The 26479-nt window shown below is 40.2% G+C and overlaps 1 protein-coding gene across 3 annotated transcripts in view; it reads left to right on the top strand.

The window, feature by feature from the left end:
- SYNE1 (spectrin repeat containing nuclear envelope protein 1) overlaps positions 1-26479 on the top strand; it is a 2173401-nt gene that overhangs the window by 771527 nt on the left and 1375395 nt on the right. For all 3 annotated transcript variants that reach the window (XM_044089035.1, XM_044089189.1, XM_044089105.1), the window contains one exon: positions 11587-11727. In XM_044089035.1, the coding sequence (XP_043944970.1) occupies positions 11587-11727 (141 nt within the window). The remainder of the gene's footprint in view (positions 1-11586; positions 11728-26479) is intronic.

The following is a 26479-nucleotide window of genomic DNA, read 5'->3' as shown; positions in this document are numbered from 1 at the left end:
ACTTATACAATATGCTTAAAGATATAAAATGTTGTGATGCTGATATACGTTGTTAAATATATAAAAAAATAAATTTTATTTAATCACATTTGCTTTAGCCTTAAGTGTAGGAAGAATAGCAATACTGTCATTAAGGCCAGGTGGATGCATAGCATTTAGCCTAAGTTGCTACATGGTCTCCAAATTTTCCACTTTTAGTTTCAAGTCACTTCCTCTTTCACTACTTTTCACCTTGTCAATGACAAAGAAAATACACTTTTTAAAATGAGTACAGCATGTGCTATGCCTATAGAGTGCATTGTTAGCATCTTTATTTGTGATGGCTCTAACATGTTCAGTAATCCTTAAGTCTTTGTACAGTTTTGCCCACATAAAAACTGGTGCAGCTGATACAGATGGCAACATATACTAACATGTAACCAGGTATGGACACATATGGGCCATCATTGATGTACTTACATACCCTACAGGTCCCACATTTGTACATTCTAGATATAAAAGACTTGCAACTAGAACTCTCCATAATGTCCTTAACATTTCTATCTCGACTGTAAGTTATCCTAGGTCTCGGGCCAAAAATGTCCTTACTTGCATCCTTAAGACCAAAGTGCCATGCATAGTTAATGGCTGAAACAATATCTTGGAGAGGTGATTGTATCTAAGGACCATTGTAGATGAACCATCAGACTGTTGTTGGTGTGGTTTTACTGGTAACCCAGCACGAAGTATAGGTTGGTGAAGGGAATCTCTCTTCTTTAAAACCTCATGTTTGACCATCAAAATTAATTTTAAGGGGTATCACCTATCTAAAAACATCCCTACAAATTGAAACAACTCACATTTAAAAGTATCAGAGTTGCTCACCAATCTCGACAATCTGACCATCTGCCCCTTGATGATTCTCTTCTTCTGGTGATAAGGGTGACAACTACTAAAATAGTATCAGAGTTGTTCACCAATCTCGACTGTCTGACCATCTGCCCCTTGATGATTCTCTTCTTCTGGTGATAAGGGTGACAACTACTAAAATAGTATCAGAGTTGTTCACCAATCTCGACTGTCTGACCATCTGCCCCTTGATGATTCTCTTCTTCTGGTGATAAGGGTGACAACTACTAAAATAGAGCATGGAATTCGAAAAAGTTTCCTTCCTATGGATACCACTTTCAAGAATCCTCCCATCAAAATTCAAATGGATGTCTAAATAATTTATCTCACATGCATGCCAAAAGTTGGTGAACCTGAAAAACAGTAGTGGTGTTATTTAAAAATTCAAGGAACTCATTGGCCTCCTGTTCAGTCCCTTTCAATAGAATCAGAATATCATCCAAGAATCTGTTATATAACAGGATCGAGATGAGAAGATATAATTTACTTCCCAGTATAGAAGTACCAAGTTGGCAAACATGGGAGCACACTTGGCTCCCATGCCCACTTTTGCAATTTGTTGGTAAATTTCCCCTTCGAAGAGCAAAAAATTATTCTTAAGAACCAATTCCATTAGATCAACTAACAAGTTAATCCTATTCTTATTGCACGTTTTCTGTTGACTAAGCTTTCTCTAAAGAAATCAAGGCCCTCCTCATGGGGTATGGTGGTAAATAAATTTATCACGTCTATGGTAAGAAATGTGAAGGGCTCAGATAAATCAACACCCCTAAGTCTTTCTAAACAATGCCATGAGTCCCTTAAAATATGTTCAGATTCCCCCAAAACTATTTTGGTAAAAGAATCCACAAAGGCTGCCAAAGGCTCAGTTTTAGACCCCTTAGTAGCCACAATGGGTCTAAAAGTGGGGTTAGAAATATACTTATGTGTCTTCGGTGTGCCGAACATTACCGGAATAACAGGATGTGGAACCGACAGATTTGTGTGTTCTTCCTCATCTAACATACCCTGAAATAATGCATCTAACAAAAATAAATCAATTTTTGAATTGGTCCTGTTAACCTCATTGATACTGGCCTGCATATAAGTAGACTGGTCGTTTAAAATTTCAGACATCCTGAAGGCATAATCATACTGTGACATAATGACCATGCTCCCACCTTTGTCAGGTTTCATCAAATGTAACTCATGATTATTGGCTAAACTAAATAGTATCTTTCTCTCAAAAGTGGCCAAGTTATCTTGAACCATTTTGTTTTTGTTAGAATTCAAAATCCTTCTCATTTCGGTTTCACAGAGCCGCTCAAAAACTAATAGGTCTACATTTGAAGGTGGTATGAATAAGCTACTTCTGTGCAATGAAACTTTGTCCTTGCTTAAAGAATTACCATTAAAAAATAATTTTAAATTAAATTGTCTAGTATACAATTTCAAATTGATCAGCACATCAGCAATATCCAAGGAAAACTCAGGAACAAAAGTTGTACCCTTGCTCAATAAGCTGTGATGAACATTGTTAATAGTTATTGCAGTATAATTGTAGATAGTAAAGCCATCTTTCTTAAATATATCACAATGTGAGGCTTCAACAGGTACATCGCAATCAACAAAGGGCTCACAGTCACCCAGTACTTCATCCAAGTATAAACTCCCACTGTCACATGATACACTTAATTGGGCCCTCGGCCTCTGTTGTTCTTGTAGTGGTAACTCTTGTTGTAATAGTTTCCATTGTTGTGTAACCTGCTGTTGTTGTATTGACCCTCCTTCCCTCTGTTCCTCAATCTCTTGGACCTTCTCGGCCCATCGTTCTCCTCCAATAAATGCTTGTTGTTTAATTCAGACACCTCAGTATTGTCTATAGACCCAGTCTGAGTCGGACCCACAGAGAAACCCGCACCCCTCTTAGGGTCCTTTGCACCAACAGGGTATGCACAATCATTTTGATAGTCATTCATGTCCCTATTCAATTTTTTCCATTTAGTGTTCATACTGTTTTTCACAAAGTTATCAGTATCCTTTAAAATCTGATTGTATTTATTAAGATATTCGCTAAACAACAAATCTTTGATAATCTTCTGATGTATAGCATTCAGTTCATCCTCCAGGACTGCCAACCTAGAAGTATTGTGCTTTATGATAATTTTTAACCTGTCCAAACCTGTATTGTTGAAAAGTTCAACAAGTTCACTGTAAGCAGGGGAATTAACCTCAATTCCCATGGGCAGCTTCCATATCCGAAGACCTTTAGGAACCTGCTTTAATGATATGGATTTGTTCAGAAAGGCATTATCCAGCTGAAGACTTTTAAACTTTTTTACTGTTTTCTCAAAAGAATCCAACTGTTTGCTCAAAGTGGGCCACTTATTTCTCTTCTCATTCAAGTCAGAGAAACTTGCTGTGGACAACCTAAGCCATTCGCCGAAGTCCCGCCCTTGAGCTGACTGCTATTGATTGGATTGGCCAGAAACCCTCCTTCCTTCCTTCCTCAGGGGGGCGTATGCAGAGTGTACAGCTCAGCTTGAGTGCTTGTGAGAGTAACATTGTTTGAACTCACAGCAGCAGCAGTTTCTCCCCTTGAAATTAGTGCTGTTAGTTTCTGCACAGAGGATGTTAATTCTCCTATTAAAGCTTCCATCTGTCAAATGGTTGTAGTACTAAAAAGTGCTCTATTAAACGGCCACCACGTCAGTCAGGAAAACAAACTGTCACAAAAGCAACAAGTCTTCCAACAAAGCAAAAAACAATGAAATAAAAATAAAAAAGTCCCAACACAAACGTGGTTTCACCGATTTAATAGCACAAAACACAAAGATCCAGATGACTGAGCGCTTTCACCATGAGAATGGCTTCATCAGAGTAATGTTGGTTAGTACAAACAACATTTAAATACCCCATCCCCTACCTGCTGACCAATCCACATTGAATGACATCATCGCAAAAATAAAAAAAAAAAACAGTTGATTATACATGAAATATAAAAACATAATTGAACCAAAATACAAGATAAAAATGCACTTGTACAATATGCTTAAAGATATAAATTGTGATGCTGATATATGTTGTTAAATGTATAAAAAAAGAAATTTTATTTAATCACATTTGCTTTAGCCTTGAGTGTAGGAAGAATAGCAATACTATCATTAAGGCCAGATGGATGCGTAGCATTTAGCCTAAGTTGCCACATGGTCTCCAAATTTTCCACCTTTAGTTTCAAGTCACCTCCTCTTTCACTACTTTTCACCTTGTCAGTGACAAAGAAAATACACTTTTTAAAATTAGTACAACATGTACTATGCCTACAGAGTGCATTGTGAGCATCTTTATTTCTGATGGCCCTAACATGTTCAGTAATCCTTTCCCTAAGTCTTCGTCAAGGGAGAAATGTTAAGGACATTATGGAGAATTCTAGTTGCAAGTCTTTTATATCTAGAATGTACAAATGTGGGACCTGTATGGTATGTAAGTACATCAATGATGGCCCATATGTGTCCATACCTGGTTACAGCCGTTCTTTGAGCTGCCCGGGAAGGTGCAGCTGTAACACTAACATGTTAGTATATGTTGCAACCTGTATCAGCTTTACCAGTTTTTATGTGGGCAAAACTGTACGAAGACTTAAGAAAAAGATTACTGAACATGTCAAACAAATAAATAACTAAATAAATAAATGTCTAATTCAGTCAGTACGGGTCTACTTCAGAAGACCGATTAAACAAAAGACTGAATCTCAAAGTACTAAAAACTAAAAATACTGAAAACATTTTAATGCAGGGGAACAAGGCCCCCTGCTAATTTTATATATATATATATATATATATATATATATATATATATATATATATATATATATATATATATATATATATGTGTATATATATATAAGATTGCACAGCAGTGGATAAAAGGCAAATTCTATCCTTCAGTATTTTGAGTTTTCGGTATTTTGAGATTCAGTCTTTTGGTTTAAAAGTCTTGTTTGTTGATTGCTGAAGCAAATTTGTCATATTTTCAAACAGTACAGTCTATTAAGACAGACAGAATTCTGTATGTATTGATACTGCCGTTGATACTTTTGAACAATATGCTGATTTATATGGGACATAAAGACTTGTTACAAGATTTCATGCTGAATACAGAACAAGATATTGAAGTGCAAGTGTTAAAAATGTGGTACTGCCAAGATAGGCAGATGGAAAGAAGAAAGTTCCACTTCCCTTCCAAATATACTGTGATGACACTCCACTGGACCAGTAATCAAGGAGCCTCAATCCTCACCACTGGCACCAGTGGGATATGTACACTAAGAGGATGACAAGGTACACACACAGTATTTCCAGATGCAGCTCTCTGCATCAAGTGCAGTTTCCCTTAAGAGCACACAGAGACTGCAGTCAGTCCAGGGTGTTTTTTTCCTCTTTCTCAAGATCCCCAATAAGACTCCCCACTGGCACAGCTATAGAGTTGAGATCTCAGCTGAGTGGCCAAGCCAAGACCTCCAGCACCCTGTCTGTCCAACAAGTGCTTCGTATCCCTGCCCAAATAGCTGACACACACAGTCTTTGAGGTTTGATTTATACACACACCTGGGAAAGGCTGGCACAGGTTTACTAGCTATGCCCCCTTTTGCCCAGACTATAAGGTAGTTATCACTGTCACCAGCCAACTCCTTATCAGCTACTTTAAGGCTCTTAACAAAGCGTGTTCAGTCTTACTGTGTAATGTTACTATTATTACAAAGGGTAGTTTGACCAAGATAAGGCTTTTATGAGTAGCCTATACAGTGTCACCAAATAAATATACAGGTACTCTCAGAACTTAAATATCTCTACAAGAATCAGCCAGAGTGAAAGGTTTAAATATATTTAATAGTAAATAATAAAAGAACAAGAAAATAATCAGTATATATTCACAGTGACGTCAGAGTTAAAAAACAGAGGAAATATTTAAAACAACATTGCAAGACAGTCTTAAATAAATAAAGAAAAACATCTAAACTATGCTTCACTATATTCCTGACTGAATCTAAGAGAATTACTGTACCCTAGTTAACTTAACTTACCTACAGAGCAAGGCAAATGTTGTGAATGGATCTTCTAGTTGTTGTCAGGTCCAAGACATTATACAGAATGCTGTGTCTTGCTTACAGATTTCTCAAATTAATATCTCAAATATTACTGCTGGGATAGCTTGCAGAATGACATAATTTCATGTCATCTGACTCTACCCCATGTGAAACCCCCATTGCTGGAAGCTAGTAGTATTTAGCGCCTACCTGTGAAAATACATAGACCTCAGATCTATGGCAGATGCTGGAAGTCATAAAACAATTACATCCCCTCACATTTCAAGACTAGTAATTACTTCACCTTAGAGACAATACAGAAAACTCCCTACTTTTAGACATTGTGTCTCCTTGCTGCATTGACACTGAAATATATCATCTTTTATTGTGTAGCCGTAAAAGTAATTTAATTTATTTTTCTGAAGTTTTGCTGAACTGAAGTCAACAGCCTGTGTTCCAGTTGCAGCAGAGCACACTGTGTATACATCTTTAAGCTCAATACTTTACAAAATACATTTTCAACACACACTTCTTTACCAGCAGTTTGCTATACACATAACATACAGTTCAAATACATTTGTAACGCAAGCATGTTATACAGATCATGTTGATATTTACAGATGACATATTGCTATTTACAAAATTCCAGACAGCTGTGCTGGCAGTATCTCTCTTTGTCACACATAACATACTTTCTATGATAAAATGTATGTTTCAAAAGGACTAGTATATGTGTGTGTGTGATAATGTGAGTGTACTAAACCAGTTCATATAGTCATGTACAAAAATGTTAAGAGAATTCATAAAGCACTTTTGAGTATAGTTAAATGCTTAGAGAAAGCATGTAACATGGTATATGTCATTAAACTGAAATGCAATGCATGAAAAGAGAACAGTGTCATAAACACAGTGCTTCCTCATAAAATATCAGATAGGTCATGGAAGAAATAAGTTGCAGATTATTTAGTTTGCATGGTCTTAGTTAGGCTAAGGTCTTCCTTAAGGAGAGGGAAGTGAGACCACTAGCACTCTATGTAGTAAGCAAACAGCTAAGGGTATTAGAATGTAATAAATGTAGAGAAAAATTTAGATGTAAAGAGTGACGGGGTAAAATTAAAAAAGGAGAGATAGGGAGGATAAGAGGAAGTGTGATTTACAAGTTAAGAATGTCCCATTTCATAAGAAATGGCAACTTATTTTCCAGGTGAATATGGTGCTTGTTTGGAATGCTTTTTCTGTGTGGACTGGAGGTGAAATGACTGTTGTGACTTAGTTAAACAAGTTGGAAGTAAAATAAGGGGACAATCTGATTAAAATGATCAACACACAGTTGATAAGATTGCAATGTTTATCCAGTGTTTTTTTTTTCATATTCATATGTTTACATTTATTTTGCCAAGTTAAAAAGGTTGTTCTGTGGCTGTATTTTCAATATCTGCCCAAAATAGCATCAGACATCATCACACTGTGTCTTCTGGGGCTGAATTTTTCATTTTCAACCTACCATAGTGAATCCTTGTATTGTGCAAGGTCTTAATTGGTTGTTATGTATTGCCCCTCTTCTAAAATAAGTTTCAGGATTATTTCCTTGATGTCTTTGCTGAGTAGCAGTCACCTCAACAGTATGAATCTTTAGAGTTTCATGTTCTCGTGCATAAGTATCCTTGCTGGCATTTTTTAAGGCTACAGAATTACTTGGAATAAATCTCAAGTTGTACCCTTTGGTGGGTTTTCTAAAATGGTCCTTGTATCTTTATGCTATATGCTGTGAGAGATGACTGAATCTTATTCATACCATTAATGCATATAATTAGCTCAGGTATTGTTTTCTGTAGACTAAAAAAAAATAGAAAATCTATGTAACACTGCCTTCCGTATTAAACAAAGGGAAGCTGCCAGTTCAAATGTTTAGCTAATTGCATGTGCCACAAATGATCATTTTCTTTCAGCTGTTCCTGTTAGGGGTCGCCACAGCGGATCATCTGTTTCCATTTCTTCCTGTCCTCTGCATCTTGCTCTTTCACACCAACTGCCTGCATGTCCTCTCTCACCACATCCATAAACCTTATCTTAGGTCTTTCTCTTTTCCTCTTACCTGGCAGCTCCATCCTTAGCATCCTTTACCCAATATAGCCAGCATCCCTCCTCAGCACATGTCCAAACCAACACAGTCTCGCCTCTCTTGCTTTGTCTCCAAACTGTCCTACCTGAGCTGACCCTCTAATATACTGATTCCTAATCCTCTCCATCCTAGTCCCACCCAGTGCAAATCTTAACATCTTTAACTCTGCCACATCCAGTTCTGACTCCTGCCTTTTTGTCAATGCCACCGTCTCCAACCCATATAACATAGCTGGTCTCACTACCCTCTTGTAGACCTTCCATTTCACTCTTACTGGTACCCGTCTGTCACAATTCACTCCAGACACTCTTTTCCACCCATTCCACCCTGCCTGTACTCTCTTCTTCACCTCTCTTCCATACTCACCATTACTCTGAACTGTTGATCCCAAGTACTTAAACTCATCCAACTTTACCAACTCTACTACCTGCATCCTCACCATTCCTCTACCCTCCTTCTCATTTACACACATATATTATGTTTTAGCCCTGCTGACCTTCATGCCTTTCCTCTCTAAAGCATATCTCCACCTCTCCAGGGTCTCCTCGACCTGGCCCCTACTCTATGATACAGAAAACTAACCAGAGCTAGCCATAATCATTTCATTAAAGCTATGACTCACTCAAAGACCTATTTCACCAATATATGTGCTGCATAAGATCTGTGCATCAGCCTTTTGGCCTTTTGACCATCACTTCACTAAGTACTGCAGATTGTATATAGTCATTCACAGAAAGGATTCCTCTGACAAATTGGTTCTGCAGAAGGAAGTTGCTGTGTACTATATCTCCAAGCAGATGTTGATGTTTGGTGGACCCAGAGCTGGATCATTATCAAATGGGGCCCTAGGCAGGGTAAAGGACTGACCCCCCCCCCAGCTTACAGCCATAACAACAGCCCATTATATGTCCTTTCCTCAATTACTGTAAAACATAAAACATGTTCAAACCTGTAAGAGCACATTCTATTTCTTTTTTTTACTGCCACAATGATCACAAGGATTTAAATGTAATATTTAATTTAAAACTGTTAATTCAAGTTTAACAGTAAAAACACTGACTGTCATTTGCTAAACAAAACAAATTCAGTCTCAATTGAAAATCGATTTAACATGAGCAACAGTTAAAAAAAAACAAACAAAAAAAAACTCTTTCTTTGAAACTCACATTTATTGAAACTGCATAAACTGCAAGATGTGCTGGGATTTACAGTCAAAGGGCAAACAGTGAAACACTAATTAGCATCTTTATAAAGGGTGCTGCAATTCAAAGGACAAATCTGCAATTAATTTGTTAACAGAGTGGGAGACACCACTGGATATAAGTGCCTCTTTTCCAAGGCAGCCTAAGAGTACTAGCTGGTGAAATGGACTGAGTCACACAGACAAATGAAGACTGAGGAAATCAATTTCTGCTCTATAGAACAGCTAATAGCCTTAATCCTCTGTACTATGTACCAGATGGAGTGTTGTGAGCCAACACAGTACATTTCACATATATGTCTGTGCAAAAATCAAGGTTAATTAAAATGCATTGACAATTAAAATATTAACATTAAACTTGTAGACTATCCAGTTTATTCACAGCCAGATAACAAACATATTATCAACAGTCAACAAAACAGGGAAACCAAGGATTGTACCCAAAGTACATGGTTCATATTATGATGTTCCTGTTTAGTACAATCAACTTGCTGCTTTACACCATAACTACTGTGAGTTGTAAGAATAGAGTATTTATACCCACACAACCACCAATTACAGCCATGTGCATGGCTGTATACCTCATATATTTGCTGGAGTACAAGTAACTGAATACATTCTAAATAATGGGCCAGAAACTCATTGCAAACACCTCTGCCCTTTCAGCTTCTGAGCTCAAGTCAGAGACAAAGACACACAAACCAGGAAGAGATTTTAAATGCTTCTCAGATATACTTAGAAATTTGCTAGAATAAAAAGCTTTGCATTAGCAAACATTTTCTGAAGGATACAAAGTCTGAACCATGTGCCTACCATTATTTAATGACTGCTATCCAAAACAATTTGCCAGAAAGTCAGACACTTTTACAAGGAGTGGACAAAAATATCTCAACTTCTTTGTGCAAGGCTTTTGGACAAATTCAGATTTGAATTACCATTTTATTTTATCTATTTGCTAACTTGTTAAACTCACTGTACAAAGTGTCCCTTTATAGGAATGACCCTGGAGCACTGTCTTAGTGACTTTCTAATAGACAAACAGTGGGCAAATGGAGGTGGAAGGATTCAAGCCCTGTACTTTTCACCACATGGAAAAGTTTAATAGCTCAGAGCCTGAAGTACCAGACAACTCTAACTTGCAATGCATTTTCTGAACAATTATGAAACTCCAATGACTAGCATTATTGACTGACTATCATCCTCAGTGAGGTATCAGAAAATGAAGATGTTAAGAAAAGTCTGGTAGTTAGGGCAGTGGATAAAGGCTTTAAGCTCCTAATGAGCTGCTTCCTGTAGTCAAGGGTACAGGGTTTGATTCTTTCTAGTTGCATTTGTGTACTGTGTGACTCGGAGCAATTTACTTAACCAGACAGTGATTAACTGTGATACTGACTATTACTGACCAATAATAATCTCTAGTGATTAACCTAAGATGAATTTTCTTTCAATTTATCCCAGTCATCCAGTTTTCTGTAATCCATATAAGTGGGGAGTATGTAATCCAAGGGGGACTGGAAGGGGAAAATACACACTCAAATAAACACACACACACACACACACACACACACACACACACACACACACACACACACACACACACACACACACACTCACAAACCCTCTCTGTCTTCTAATCCCCCCTGCAAAAAATGATTCTGTACAAAAAAAAAAAAAAAAGAAAGCTGAATCTAGCAAGATATTTGCAATCAACAATTCGGTTGTTAACTCTGTTGCAAAAACAAAACAAACTCCCATTATTCTGATTTAGTTCACTAACCTATTCCTGTCAATGTCCAGACCTTCCGGGCTGACCCTGAGTGGAAAGTGAAACAAATTTGCTATGCATGGATGCTTGCTTATGTTTTTATAGGATGACCTCCCAGCACTGGGCCCTAGGCAGTTGCCCAGGTCACCTTGTACTGGATCCAGGTATGGGGGGACCCTCACTAGTGTGGTTATAAGACTTAAAATTTGCCATGAATTTCTGCATCTCTCAAAGATCCATATTACTTGCAAACTTCAACAAACATGTTTTTAAAATTATTGAAATGTTTGTGGTTGTTTTGTTTTTGTGATGTCTACAGATATTCTTTGCTATTATTCTGTTGACAGCTGAGAGAACCTGCTGCTGCTTATCATCTGTCTTAACTTGTGAGCTTGTATTATATGTACATCTGCCGCTATCTAAAGCATTCCTTTCTTTAATGCACATCATGTTGTACATTGTTGTTGTCTTTTGCTGTCTCTTATTGATGTCATTGATTGTTCTTTCTACTGTGTTGTGGGGTGTTTTTTTTTTCCTCATGACAGATGACTGCTGGTCGCTGTCACACTCTTCTGTCACCTGTCACTGAGGAGTCGGGGGAGGAAGGAACAAACAGTGAGATTTCTTCCCCACCTGCCTGCCGCTCACCATCACCTGTAACTAATCCTGATGGTTCTGCAAGTCAGGTACTATGTAGTCCTTATTATTAGTGAATCTAAAGTGCATCTCTGTTTACTTACGTATGTTCTTGTCACGTTTGCCGGCACTGTCTTGCATAATTGTTATTGATAACTGTTGCAGTCTTTTATTTTATACTCTTAAAAAATCTAATGCTGTTTGTAAGTGCTTTGCTATAAAGAGACAATGCTTAGCCATTTTGTTGGTATGTCCTCTCCAATAAATTACATATGAACTTTTATTTGTTTTCATTTATGTTGAAAAGATTAAAAATGTATCACTTTTCTTATTTTGCCCAAAGTTGGAGGGCTGTGAGGAAATGTTTAGTTATTTCTCAGAGTATTTGGAACAAAAATGAGAAGATGTGTCCAATATGCTTATAATATGACTTTGAAGCGTCAGTGCAATGAGTATCTATTAGGAAATCATGTTCTCATCTACCCAGATCTATACATTTTATGAAATCTGTAGCTCCCAGAGTCAGAAGTGCACATAACCCCGCCCCCCCACATTCATAAAATGTCACAGCTTACAGGGCATACACATCCTTTGCACTTCAGTTCTGTTGTTTGCAGAGTTCTGATCTAAGTTCTAATGTATGTCATCAGAAAGTATCCAGGTTCAATACCTGAAAAGTATAGATTTTTTTTTAGGGTTCTTGTGTTTGCCATATTAGTAGCCAGGCCCAAGCCCCCAGTGGCATTGACTATGTCTGGAAGAGGTGAGCAGCATGAAGGATTGCAGCAAGTGTCAGCACTTCTGTCCAACTGTGTAAAGGACACTGTGCAATAAGTTGGAGTTGTAACTAACCTAAGACAATAGATGTCTGTGCAACTATGCAAAGGATATTGCACAAGTTGGAGTTGGAGTTGTAACTTACCTAACACAGGCTACTTCTGTACAACAGGTTGGATTCATAACTCACCTAACACAAGAGACTTGTTCCCAGCCATGTAAAGGTAACCTGGCTAATACAAGTAGCTGGCCTTAGAGAGCGGCCAGCTTAGGTATCAGAAGGAATGCCCTTGAATGATTCTGAAAAACAGTCAGAGTGGAAGAAGGTAAAGGATCCCAAAGCCAGATGCTAGCCAAAATCCCTTTCTCCTAAGTCCACCCCTGTGACAGCTTCCATCCTCTCACATAATAAGTGCTCTTCCTCTCCAAATCAAGGATCCAAAATGAGAAGAGATGTCTCAAAGCAGCATCTTTTGTGAGTGAGGTCCAAGGGTTTCAGAGATGAACTACCCAGCTTGGCATATCTTGATCACCCTCACATGTAGTTTGCAGTCATGGAGAGGACCATTGAGTACAGTGAATGGTCAGTGATTGAACTCAGAATCAGGAGTTCTGCTCCTGTAATCCCTTCTAGAGTTGAAGAGGACTCAACAGCAAGGACAGAGGAGATTACCGTAGTTCCTTCAATATACACTGGACTACATTAAGTTTTCATGCTCTTTTCACCATCTAGTGGGAAAGCACTATTTCAGAGTATGTCTTGATGCCACAACAAGGCCACATGTCTTCTGAGAACCTACAGCAGAACTAAGCTAGGCCCACTAACCAGCATTCAGTGCTTCTTTTACATTTACTTATTGCCACTCAAGCTTGGTAAGCACAGGCTACCCACTGTTAATATTAAGGACAGGAGAGTGTTTCTCCAGCTCGGAGGATTCTGATCATACCAAGATTTTTATGTATAAAAATGACAATTGTAATGAGACCTCCTGATAACTTTTCACTAGATGGCTTCTTTTCTGAATGCATGCTCAGGCTTATGTGGTCATCCAGGGACTGGACTGGAGTTCCTGCCTTTTCCCTACAAAGGACTAAATAAATGTTTAGCAGTGAAAGGTAAGGAACTTTGGGTTATCCCTGAGAAGAACCTGTCCTGAATGATGCCATTAATGCATGTAGAGGCAAGAAGATTCTCCTTCCTTTTGTCCAATAGTAGGCTGATGCTTTATGCAAGCCCTTAACAGGGTAACAAAAACACTGTGAGTAGCCATCATAGATAATAGCCCTATGTGATCTAGTTTGACCACCTTTTTACAAAGAGCACAAAGTTTTTGACATACTAAGATGATATTCTCCTCTGCTGTTTGGGACTCAGATGCCTAACCTACGTGTCTTGCTTGTCCCGATTTTAGTTCTCCTTGTGGACCGGGTTTGGATGTCTGGAAGAGTTAGTGGAGTTCCCTGCTATTGAGTGGCGTAGTCTCTATAGAACATTCTTATGATGAATTCATCAATGGATTTTCATATAGGCCAGTGATGATTTGACTATGCTGATGCTGTGGTCAGGGCAGCAGGCTAAGGGGTGTAATGGCAGTGAATATCATGGCTCCAGTTCTCTTCTTGTAAGTACGGGCTAAAACAGATCATTGTATGTGTTCTCCTACAGGATAAGATTCTGTCTGGACAGATTTTTCAATGACCTGCTGAAAGGTCTATGAAAGAGAAAACAGACATTGACCTCCACTGAGGGTATGTTTGGTTCTCCATTCTCTCCACTTTCCTTCTTCTTCCTGTTCCTTTTGAAAACCAAACCATTTCACCAAGAAGACAAAGGTCTCTATGAGGTCTAGGTGGAAAGGAGCACCCATGAATGTGGCAATGTGAGTCACTGGTGAAGTCTCCCAGAATGCCATCTTCACTGTTTCTGTAGCAACTGTCCTGACTGCAAGTTGGGGTTGCCCATGGAAAGAAGATTCTATTAGTTTGCCTTAACTAGGAGAACCATATCCAAGGACTTTTTGATTCTGGAAGTCATTCAGCTTCAATGAACTTATTAATAATGTCACATTCTGAATAGTGACTCTCCAAGGACATGCTCTTCATAGCTTATGGCACCTGCAGGCTATTTCTTGACATTGATAGGTCTTTTTAACTTATCAGTATTTGCATTCCCCATAGGAGGAGCCTTTGATTCATTGTGGATGAACATCACTTTCAGTACAAATTATTGCTAAAGGTCTATCTGGTCTTTCCAGAATATTTACCAAAGTGCTTTTTTGGTGGTTGAGGTCTTGCTGAAAGGGAGAATCCCTCTGTATTTCCTTACCTGCACAACTGGTGTCTTGTAGGTTTTTCAGGGTACTGTTTGACAGTGGCAGTTCTCTGTGGTCATAGTGGCAAGCCCAGGCAGTAACCATAAACTGGGAGAAATCCTCTCTATTACATCTGTAAGTATTTTTCTTCCTTCACTGGGATGTGACTGTATTCTGTGCAGCTTCAAGAATCCACGCATACAGATAATGCTCAGGAGGTCATAATATTGGCAGCCTTCTTGAGGACACATAGTCAGGTGCAATCCTCATACTTTCATCTCTCTCTCTCTCTCTCTCTCTCTTGGCCCTTATTGCAACTGGTATATCCACTGTCCTGTTCACCCAAACATTAATTAGTCTGCTTCAGTGATAGTGAGGTCTCTGTGACTTCAAAGTCTTTGTTCATTTACAGTTATTTTTCTAGGAAAAATATTTTTTACTGATACCTGTAGTGGAGGTGGGATTACATCAAGGATCAGCTCTGCGTCCTTTCTTATTTGCAGTGATGATGGACAGGTTGACAGATGAGATCAGACAGGAGGCCCCGTGGACTATGATGTTTGCAGATGACATTGTGATCTGTAGTGAGAGTAGGAATCAGGTTGAGGAGACTCTGGAGAGGTGGAGATATGCTCTAGAGAGCAGAGGAATGAAGGTCAGCAGGGCTAAGACAGAATATATGTGTGTAAATGAGAGGGAGGATAGAGGAATGGTAAGGATGCAGGGAGTAGAGTTGGTAAAGGTGGACGAGTTTAAGTACTTGGGATCAACAGTTCAGAGTAATGGTGAATGTGGAAGAGAGGTGAAGAAGAGAGTACAGGCAGGGTGGAATGGGTGGAGAAGAGTGACAGGAGTGATTTGTGACAGACGGGTACCAGTAAGAGTGAAAGGGAAGGTCTACAAGAGGGTAGTGAGACCAGCTATGTTATATGGGTTGGAGAAAGTGGCATTGACAAAAAGGCAGGAGTCAGAGCTGGCTGTGGCAGAGTTAAAGATGTTAAGATTTGCACTCGGTGTGACGAGGGTGGACAGGATTAAGAATCAGTATATTAGAGGGTCAGCTCAGGTTGGGCAGTTTGGAGACAAAGTAAGAGAGGCGAGATTACGTTGGTTTGGACATGTGCTGAGGAGGGATGATGGGTATATTGGGAAAAAGATGCTAAGGATGGAGCTGCCAGGTAAGAGGAAAAGAGGAAGGCCTAAGATAAGGTTTATGGACATGGTGAGAGAGGACATGCAGGCGGTTGGTGTGACAGAGCAAGATGCAGAGGATAGGAAGAAATGGAAAGAGATGATCTGCTGTGGCGACCCCTAACGGGAAAAGCCGAAAGATGATGATGATACCTTCATAGGTTCATAGGTTCATAGGTTCATAGGTTAGTACTAGGCTATCAGCCCTAGGGCCTATACAAGCCTAGCCATAACAATTCCCTGAATATTTCTTCCCACATTATTTACTTTCCTGGACCCCTGTCTAGCAGGGCGACTGACGTGATCCCTGGGGTGAATTTCCTTTCTCCCATCCAATCGTCAAGGTTCCTCTTGAAGAGGTCCAAAGAGGCACTCTGCTTGACATGTATGGGCAATCTATTCCAGAGTCTGGGGAGTCTCTGGGTCAGGAACCTATCCCTCCAACATGTTTTGTTTATTGTTATGACAAGGTTTAGATCCCTGGAGCGTGTAGTGGTGGACAGTACCTGTAGTGGTGGACAGTACCCTCATTCTTAATGTAGGTTCACAGTTCCTTCAGACAAGCCTGTTATCATCCCTGACAACAGAAGCTTAGCTGATGGTTTATGAAACCCACCTGGGCTCAACTCTGATGCAGGATAAATTAAATCTTTAAAAGGTGGCTACATATAAATATTTTCAGACTAAAAACAGTGTCCTTTACCCTTATCTTTAGTACTCTTAAAATTAAGTTGAGAACACAGCTTATCCTTCTTCTGTCAGGCAATCAAGCTATAGTCTAGGAAATTAATGAGAAAGATGGCATGTGCTCATAATTCCCAAGCAAAATAGTGAAGCAAGTTGGCAAAGGTTCATAAAGTGCGACATTTGTTTTCATATCACTTCATATCCTGAGTGAAGGGAGTGACCTGATAGATGCCCTAAGCCACAGGTGACCTAGAAGTAAGACCCTGTGAGATGTATCTTAACACTGTAATCTGTCAGTGGGGCATTCTGGTGATTGACCTGTTTGCCATACGGGAGAATATAGTCCTTCTTTGTTGCTTGTTTCTGCACTGGTTTTGCTTGGTTCAGTATGCAGGTTGAAACAAATTGTAGATATGCTCTCACTTATTTGGCAAGGAATATTTCTGTGCATCTTTTATCTTCTTCTGACTGGTTCAATGCCTTCTATGGGAATTCAAAGAAAAAGACCATATTATTTCCTCATCAGCTCTTGAAGGCCAGGCAGGTTGCAGCTTCTGACTGTTCTGTCCATGGCAGAGCAGGAACCTATCCCAACACAAACTAGTGTAATCCTCCATACGTCGGCCAAGAAATATGTGTACATCTGAACATGCAAGTTCCTTTAGATCTCTTGCTCCTAGCAAATGTTGTGGCAGAAGTCCTGAAGGGAAGTGAAGTAGCACGAAAGGCTTTCACTCATTAGAACCATCATTCATCAGCCATAAGTAGAGGTTCCATATTTGGAAAGAAATGTCTCCTCTTCCTACTCAGTAATTTAATTTGCTTGGGATTCTGACCTACTTCAGGTACCTGTGTGACTTGGGTTTGAATAGCCTATTTTAAAGGTTCATATTTCCACCACCTTAGCACATCAGAATCTTGTGGAAGGCAGGACTGTGGCCTAACAGCAGCTTCAGAAACACTTTATGAAAGTGGTATTGCATCTCAACTGACCTTTGAATAACCCTTATACTCTTTGTTGTACTCTCCAAGACCTGAACTTCATGATTGAGTTGCTTAAAACGGGATGGTTATGAGAATATGAAGAATCTTCACTTGGAAGAAGCTGATGTTTGCCTTAGGGGTCACTGCTGCAATATTATCCTTTACCTTTGAGAATTAGCGACAGGCAGGCACCTGCATTATTGTCTGGCTTAAAAACTTCCCCAGAACAGGACTGATTCCACCCCTAGCCAAGGACAGGGAATGGCACACGACTAAATGGAAAGTAGCCAACACAATTTTTACCTTAGGAAACAAACTGGTCATAAATGTGACAGTTTGCTAATCCTTTTCAGGTAACTTCTAGGGTGAAATTAACCAGTGTGGGAATATTTTTTTGTCTCATTATAACCAGCATCCCTGGAAAAACTGACTAGCAAGAGTGTCCCGCACAAGACAAATCCAACTAGAAGATTACACTCACAGTGCTTCTTTTTCTTGAAAGTTAGTGACTGGGTCTCTTCATGTTAGCAAGGTGCGACTGTTAATAAAAACACACTCCACGGGATGACTTGAAATCTATAGCCCTTCCTTGAGCACAAAAAGTTAGAGCTATTATATTAATTAGCATAAAGTGGAGTAGGTATGGAGTGTTGCATTTCTGATTTGCAGCTGTTTGTAGAGGAAAGCTTAGCTTCAGATGAAAACCCTTTACCTGGTTTAGTAGGAATTCATGCAGTGTTCACTTGGTGGCTTATGGATTATTTTAATAGTTGGAATCAATCTTTAAAGTGTTTTTTTTTTTTAAATAATCATTTTTCTTCTTCTCCAATAGCTTTCCCTCTCAATAAGATTGGGTATTTACAGTATGTCTCAAAGTATACTTTCTCTTTTAAAATTGAAAAAGCAATGGAATTATTTAAAAATACAAAGTAGAAAATAAAAATAAGTAAAGAATTTGAGCTCTGTGCACTTTTCTTCGGCAATCGGTGTTTATTTTGTCACCATGATGAGTGCTTTCATCCTCCATATTGGACTTCTTCAGATTAAACAGCAAGTTGTGCAGTAAAAGCATTAGTTTAAATGGGGTGGTTTGTCCATACATTAAATCCACTTGAGACCCACTGGCTCTGGTGCCAACCTTGATGAAAAAGGTGGGGAACCAAGACCAGTCAGAGGGATGTTCTGTTGACTGGATGTTAAGCTCATTAATGATCAATCCGTAGAGGGTAAAGGAAGTGACAGTCTATGTGGAGGAAATCTCAAATGATTTTCATGTAAGGCTGCCGGTGAATGTTCACAATGTAGTAGTAGCTTTTCCCTTACAATTAAGTTTTATTCAGAGACAATATTTACTTTTTTAAGTTCAAGAAACAGTACAAGTAAAGCATTTTAAAGCCAGAAAAAAACCCTTAAAAGAAAGCTAGCACTGTGCCATATATGGAGTAACCCCTAAATATGGCCTGAGTGACCCAGGTTTAATTAGCAGCTCAGGTGTCTGTGGTGCTGACACAGAACGATGGATGTGTCCCCTGAGAGAGGGCATTCATCTAGTTGTTCCCTTCAGAGTAGCATGGTCCATTAAGGGGATATAAAAAGGCAAACACAGAGAAGGAACGAATCAAGGAGTAGGTCATAAATGAAAAAAAATCTCTTGAAATACTCAGACAACAGTATGACCCTCCAGGATGCCCTTAGGTTCCACTCTTATTTCTTCCAGCTTAGCACTGAGGCTGCCTGTTACAGGGGCTAGTTGTACTTTGTTAGTAACATGGAATTTGAAGTCAGAGTGTCACCTTTTTTAGTAGACCTGTGACATTAATGAAGTGGAGAGGATTTTGTCAGGGTGTCCTTTTGAGAATATCTTCTTTGGATAGATTCTTAAACTGAGAAGAGAACATTTTAAATAGTATTTTAAAACAAAGTATCCAGGTCTTATAAGTGATATCTGGACCCTTCAGTGACTGATGAAGCTACACATACAGCAGTGCTTTTGGTATTACAGACATTTGAAGATACCATTGAATCAGCTATTACAGAGCCTGGCTTTTGGATTCAGCCTCCAAGAAACCAGCTAGATTCTACAAGGTTCAGAAATCCTGTAAATATTTGTACAGGAGCCCTGTCAGAGATCCAGCAGTGGACACCATGGGTGCTTCCAAAGGATTCAAGTTGGCGTTTGGACTCAGTATGCTCTCTAATGACAACGAGATCAGAGGACTAGATAGACTTAGCAAAAGGTATGTAATTCTGCAACCTTGGCCTTTACAGCTGTTCATTATCAGACCTTTTTTAAAAATTAAGGATCCATTCTCAAGCAAGTGGAGAATAGGACATCAGAAACCACCTAATCATTTAGTGGTCAAGAATCCCACCTACTAAACAGGCTATCTTTTCACTTGACAATAAAAGAAGAGCAGTTTCCAAAATTCAGCCTGCTGCTTGGAATGCATCATCCACAAATATCTGAAAATACAATTTGCTTCCACAGTTTAGAAAGTTTTTCTGAAGGAAAACATACATAGATGAAACCTGTAAATGCAGATGCTTTTATGACCATGGCCAGTTCCTACCTTTTAACAGCAAGATTCCTAAATTACTATTATTGTAAATGTCACTCTCCTAAGTGTTCAATACATAAATCAACTTGCATATAAAGTGTAAAATGATTTATTATCTGTATAATTTGTAAATATTATTCAGTTAGACTATTTTATTGTTAAAGTGTTCACTGCCATGAGAAAAATCACTAGTGTTTACTAAGCTGATCTCCATATATGTATGTCTGTGCATTGTGGTTCAGATCATGACTGAGAAGGTTGTCTAGATTAACCCATTTACCTGGTGAAAAATATAACTGAAAAAATGTATCCCAGAAATATAAATACCACATGAGCCCATGAAGGACAAAATGATTAGGTTTACACAAACAGTCTTTAGGGTGGGAAAACATGCAATAAATATTGGTATGAAGCAACAAACAGATGCAGAAGAAGTAGAAAAGGGCATTTTAACAAAAAGGGGGATTGTGACAGATACAACAGCTAGTTCTTGAGACCTGATACTATAACGAAAACCACTTTAAGTGAACCCTGACTTTACCCTTTTCTCCACTGTTATGTGACTGTGGAGTTAGTATATTCCCTTGCATGGGGGGCAAGAGAAAAGCTTTGATGTGAAGTTGTTCTATCTCGCCGTTCATTCTTACAGATGGGTTCGAAGCCGATCCTCGGCTCTGAGTCAGCAAACTACAAAGCTCAAAGTCTTCAGACAGCTTGAGGCCAAGTCCCTATCCCATGATGCACCTTGTGTTACCTCAGATCTAGTTTGCTGCCGCAACAGATCAGAGGATACTTCACAGCTTGGGCCAGTAGAGTTTTTCTTAAGAAATTTTCTCTTTAAATACCTTTAAATACCTTTTATTACAGCTTTAAGTTTCCTTTCCATTTAAAACTTTTATAGAATTTGTAGAACTAGTTTTTGGCTACTTTTTCTAAGCCTTCCTTTAGCTCCTTTGGCTGTCATTTTATTAGATCTTTATCACCCCCCCCCTTCCCCGATTCTGGTGTCCCTTTAGTAGCTTTAAAGAATTACATTAGAAGTGTGTTTTATTAGGAACTTGGTAGTTTTAAAGCATTAGAAGAGTGTGTTATTTGAAGCTTTAATAGTTAGACTTTAGTATTGTAGAGCCCGTTTTGATTTAGGGGCTACTTATTGTTTGAATAGTTGCGTGTTGGTTTAACATAGTTTCTCTTTGAGATATTACTATTGAAAATTTAAACAGGTTTTTATCTTGTGTGCATATATATTTACATTAGACATATGGCTGACCAAGAAAAGGAAAAAAAACAAGTCTGGGTTCAAAAAATGTCCAAAGTGTGGATAGAAAATGTCTGTGACTGGTGGTCACGTTAACTGTGTTTAGTGTTTGGGTGCTTTGCACTTACAAGAGAGCTGCTCCATCTGCCATTCTTTCAGTATCCATGTTCTACAGGAAAGAAAGAGAAAGTTGATTGACAGAGGGCTATTAAAATCCTCTTTTCAAGAAGCTTTGGGCGAGCATGGTAAAACATCTAAATTCCCCAAATCTACTAAGTCATCGAAATCATCATCCTCGGAGCATCGAATTTTGGATTCAACACCATTAGAAAATTTATTGATGTCAGCTCCACAGCCTTCGGAGCTGAGCGTTGTAACCTTTGGGAGCTGGTCCCCAGTCCTAGAACCAGTCTCTGCAGTGTTTAAATCACCAATTTTGCAATCGGTGGCATCATCAATCCATTCATCTTGGTCCTCGATAAGTCTAGCTGATTTGGATGTGGATCATGTGGTGCAGAAGTTGTTACAAGCACTGGCATTTGCCAAATTGTTATTGGTTCTGACCCAAGTGGTTTCGGAACTGACAGCTGTTCCCCCATCTATTTCTTTTCCTCCTCCGAGCTGAACCAGTCCTTTGGAGCCAGAGGAGTTGGAGCTGATGATTGTGGAGCTTTCAGAACCGACGCCTGTTCCAGTGCAATCGGTGCCGACTACTCAGACTTCCTTGGTGGCTACCAAGGGGTCTAGAGCCGACACTCACCGATTGGGTCTGGGGATGATAGTCGGACTGATCTTTCAGCTCCGACTTTGCCTCTTGGGGCTTCGGTGCGGATGGGTTCAGCTCCTACCTCTGGATCTGAGCCCACTGTTCTGGTACCGAGGGAATCATCTGCTTCTTCAAACCCAGCAGTTCCTTCGCATCGGAGCAGGCATGTTTTTGATGCCATGAGGAGAGTAATGTCCCCCAGGACATCCACAGTGTTAGGACCAACCACCTTCTAATGTAAAGCTCCTGTGTCTACTTCTGCCTCACAGATCCCTTTGAAGCGTAGAGACCCTGAGCCTCAGAAAGCCCCACTGGGCAGACCCTGCTCTTCCGAGACCTCACCAGAAGCTCCCACTGATGAAGTTCCCAGGAAGAGAATTTGGAAGAGGAAGCATTTAGACTCCCCACAGGAATATGTCATCTCAGATACCGACTTGGATGAGTCAGAAGGGTCCCCATGGTCCCTCTTGGAGGACATTTCATTTGCAGATATCTTGAAAATACTAAAGCAAAAGGGTGGCTGGAAGCCCCCCTACCCTACTGAGGATGAGTTGGTCCTCCTGAAAGCTTTTGGGTCTCAGCCCTCCACCTCTTGGGTGTCTCTGCCCTTCGATGAGCTTATGGAGCTGGGCTCACGAAGGGTTTGGGCGTCTCCCAACACCATGAAGCCTGCCCTAGGAGGCCTAATATGAAGGGAGTGCCTGTTATTGCCATGGTGGTGGTGGCAGCCACCAAAAAGGAGATGTCAAAAACTTCTTCATCTGTCCATCCTTCTAACAAAGATTCAAGGATCATGGATAGATACGGGAAGCACATGTTCAGTTCAGTGACTTTTGCCATGTGATCACTGAACTACCTCACACATTTCACGAGACTGCAAAGAGATCTCCTAAAAGAGATTGGAGATACTCTATAGGGTACGGTAGCTGAGGGAGTTGCAGACAAGGTTGCTTCCCAGCTTGCTATTCTTAATTCTGTAGTAAACTCTTCCATGCATCTGATATCATATGCAGCTGATGGAATGAGTAGAGGAGCAGGTACAGGAATTGCTCTTAGGAGACACTCCTGGATGCACTTATGTTCCTTTGTGGAGCCCTTTAAGTCATCCTTTGTGAACACCACTTTTGATGGCTCATCTCTTTTTAGGCCCAAAGTAAAGGAAACTCTTACCAGGTGTGAGCAGGAAGGAAAGACTCTGTCTGCCATCGGAGTCCATTTTTCCACCCCCACTAGACCCTACCCCACAGGTCAAAAGGGTGGAAAGATGTGGTTCCAAAAAGACCAAGGAGCCTTTCAGGACACATGGTGAGCCCCCCACCAGGAGCAGAGGAGGGGATTATAATGGAAGATGCCGCCCTCATGGCAGAGGCATCTGCAAAATCAGGGTGGCAGAGATCAGTTCTTTGGGAAGCCCTACCAGCACTGCTGAAAGGAGGCTCTGACTGTCCAACTCTGGAGGCAGTCGAGGGTTGCTTATCTTTGTACCCAGATGCCTGGCTAAAAATAACAAACGGCAACTGGGTACAAAGCATAATATCCAAAGGATATTTTATTCCTTTTACCACTCCACTTCCCTTGATAACAAAAATCCAGGATGTTCCACCCAGTTACAGGGAACAAGCAACTGTAAAGGTCCAAAGGTTGCTAGAAAAAAGAGTCATCGAACCTGTCCCCGCAGACCAGATAGGATCCGGAACTTACTCAAAATTCTTTTTAGTTCCAAAAAAAAAAGAGGGGACTGGAGAAGACCTCAGCAGACTAAACTGATCTGTCAAGAAGGAGAAGTTCTGGATGGTCACGCTACAGTCGATACTTCCCTTTTTAGGGAAAGACATTTGGATGTGCTCGATAAATCAACAGGATGCGTGCTACCACATAAAAATGGCTAGACCATCCAGGGATCAGCAGCACTTCCAGATGGGAGCCAATTACTACCAGTTTTGAGCCCTGCCCTTTGGTCTCACTACAGCCCCCAAAGTTTTCACCAAATGTATGGCAGTGGTCACGGCTCACCTAAGGCATTTGGGATTCCAGGTGTTTCCGTACTTAGATGATTGGCTCTTCACCGCCACCACCAGGCATCAGCTCATACAAGCCAGGGCCACCACGCTTATTCTTTGCAATCAACTGGGGATTACCATAAACTCGGAAAAATCTGCCTTTTCGCCATCGCAACATATTGTTTTTATCAGAGAAGATTTGGACACCACCACCACCACTTTAAAACTTTCTTCAGAAAGGATATCGGTACTTTGACAACAAATTCTGAACCTCATATCCAGAGGCAAGATACCAGCCTCAGATGTGCTAAAATTGTTGGGGATGATGGCAGCTGCAATAATAGCAATTCCCTTGGGTCGTATGCACATGCGGATTCTACAATGGCTCCTGTTCACACAGTGGTTCTAGCAAGAACTCCCAATGTCACATCTCATCATTCTAACAAACTCCTGCAAAAAGGATCTTCGATGGTGGTTGACCTTTCTCCAAGTCACGATAGGTTGTCCTTTTATCCTACCCTCACCATCGGCCACTGTGACCACAGAAGCTTCCCTGATCTGGTGGGTGGGGGGGGGGGGCATTTTCAGGGAAGAACAGCCCAAGGCACATAGACCGAACAAGAGACACATCTGCATATCAATGTCCTGAAGATGAGAGCGGTACTCTTGGCATTACAGTACTTTCAGGGCTCTCTCCCTTTGGGGACAATTGTGATTCAGATGGACAACATGTCAGTGATCTGGTATATAAACAAACAAGGAGGAACCAGGTCCTATCTCCTTTGTCGAGAGACCCTAATAGTATGGCAGTGGGCTACCTCCATCCAGCACTTTCTGATAGCAATGCACATACCGGGGAAATCCAACGTGATAGCAGACAAACTGAGCAGGGCAATTTTGTTGCCTCATGAGTGGTCCCTCAAAGAAGAAATAGTGGAAAGAATATTCCACAGATGGGGCCAGCCTTGCTGCGATCTCTTTGCATCCACCATGAACACAAAATGCAGAAGCTGTTTATCCTTAATCCACCCTTCGGGAGATGCCCCAAGGGGTGCAATAATACACGATTGGCCCCCATGTCTCCTTTATGCCTTTCTACCAATACCCCTGATACCCAAAGTGTTACAGAAAGCCAAAGCCCTGGGAAGGACCGTCATTCTTATAGCCCCCCCTTGGCCTCGACAGATTTGGTTCTTCTTTCTTCGACGTCATCTCTTGGAAGAGGCTTGGATTCTAGACCCAGTTCCAGACCTTCTGATGCACTCATCTGGGGCTCTACATCCCTCCCTTCAGTCCCTGAAATTGACAGCTTGCCTGCTCCAATTCCCAACATAGCCAGGTTCCATAACCTCTCAACTGAAAATCAACATATTTTAATATCTTCTCATAAATCATCTACTAGGAAATTATACCTCAGCAAATGGAAGAGATTTTCCATATGGGCTTCTCAAAATAACATTGACTCTTACCTAGCCCCTATTTCCTCCATCCTAGAAGTTTTGACTATGCTTTTCAACAAGGGAGTGGCGGCAGCCACCATTCATGTGCAGCGCGCTGTGATCTCTAATTTTCATCTTGGTACTGAAGGCTTTAATGTCATGTCACACAAGCTATCCAAAGCTTTTTTCAAGGGGACTTTCCACCTTAGACCACCCATCAAATCCCCTTATACACCTTGGAATCTAAATGTTATGCTTTCACACATCATTCTCCCACCATTTGAGCCAGCTTCTTCATGAGATTTGAAATTTTTGTCTTGAAAGACTGTCTTTTCAGTAGCCATCACATCTGCCCGAAGAGTTTCAGAGCTACAGGCCTTGTCTATACAACCCCCGTATTTGATTTTTCATTCTGATAGAGTTTCACTACGAACAAATCCTTCATTCTTACCTAAAGATTGTACTGAAGCCAACCTTAACCAAACCATAGAATTACCGTTTCTTTTTCCCCAAACACATCAATAACTTGGAGTATATGCTGCACAAACTTGATGTTTACAGACAACTTTGATTTTACCTAGATAGAACCAAAGAATTTAGAAGACCTGAACAACTTTTTGTTTCCTTTTAAGACTCCAGAAAAGGTAGACCTGTGGCAAAAAACACTCTTTCGAAATGGTTATCTGATTGCATCACCTTCACTTACTCAGCTGCCAGTATACCTCTGCAATACTAAATAAAGGCTCATTCAACCAGAGCTGTTTCCATATCTTCAGCCTTTACTGCCAGGCTACCAATAGATAGTATTTGTGCAGTAGCCACTTGGTCAA

This window comes from Protopterus annectens, chromosome 1.part0, assembly GCF_019279795.1.
Source record: "Protopterus annectens isolate FY-2018-M chromosome 1.part0, PAN1.0, whole genome shotgun sequence".
Classification (NCBI taxonomy): domain Eukaryota; kingdom Metazoa; phylum Chordata; order Ceratodontiformes; family Protopteridae; genus Protopterus; species Protopterus annectens.
Note: the sequence above shows the minus strand (reverse complement) of the source record. Positions and strands in the feature narration are given on the sequence as shown.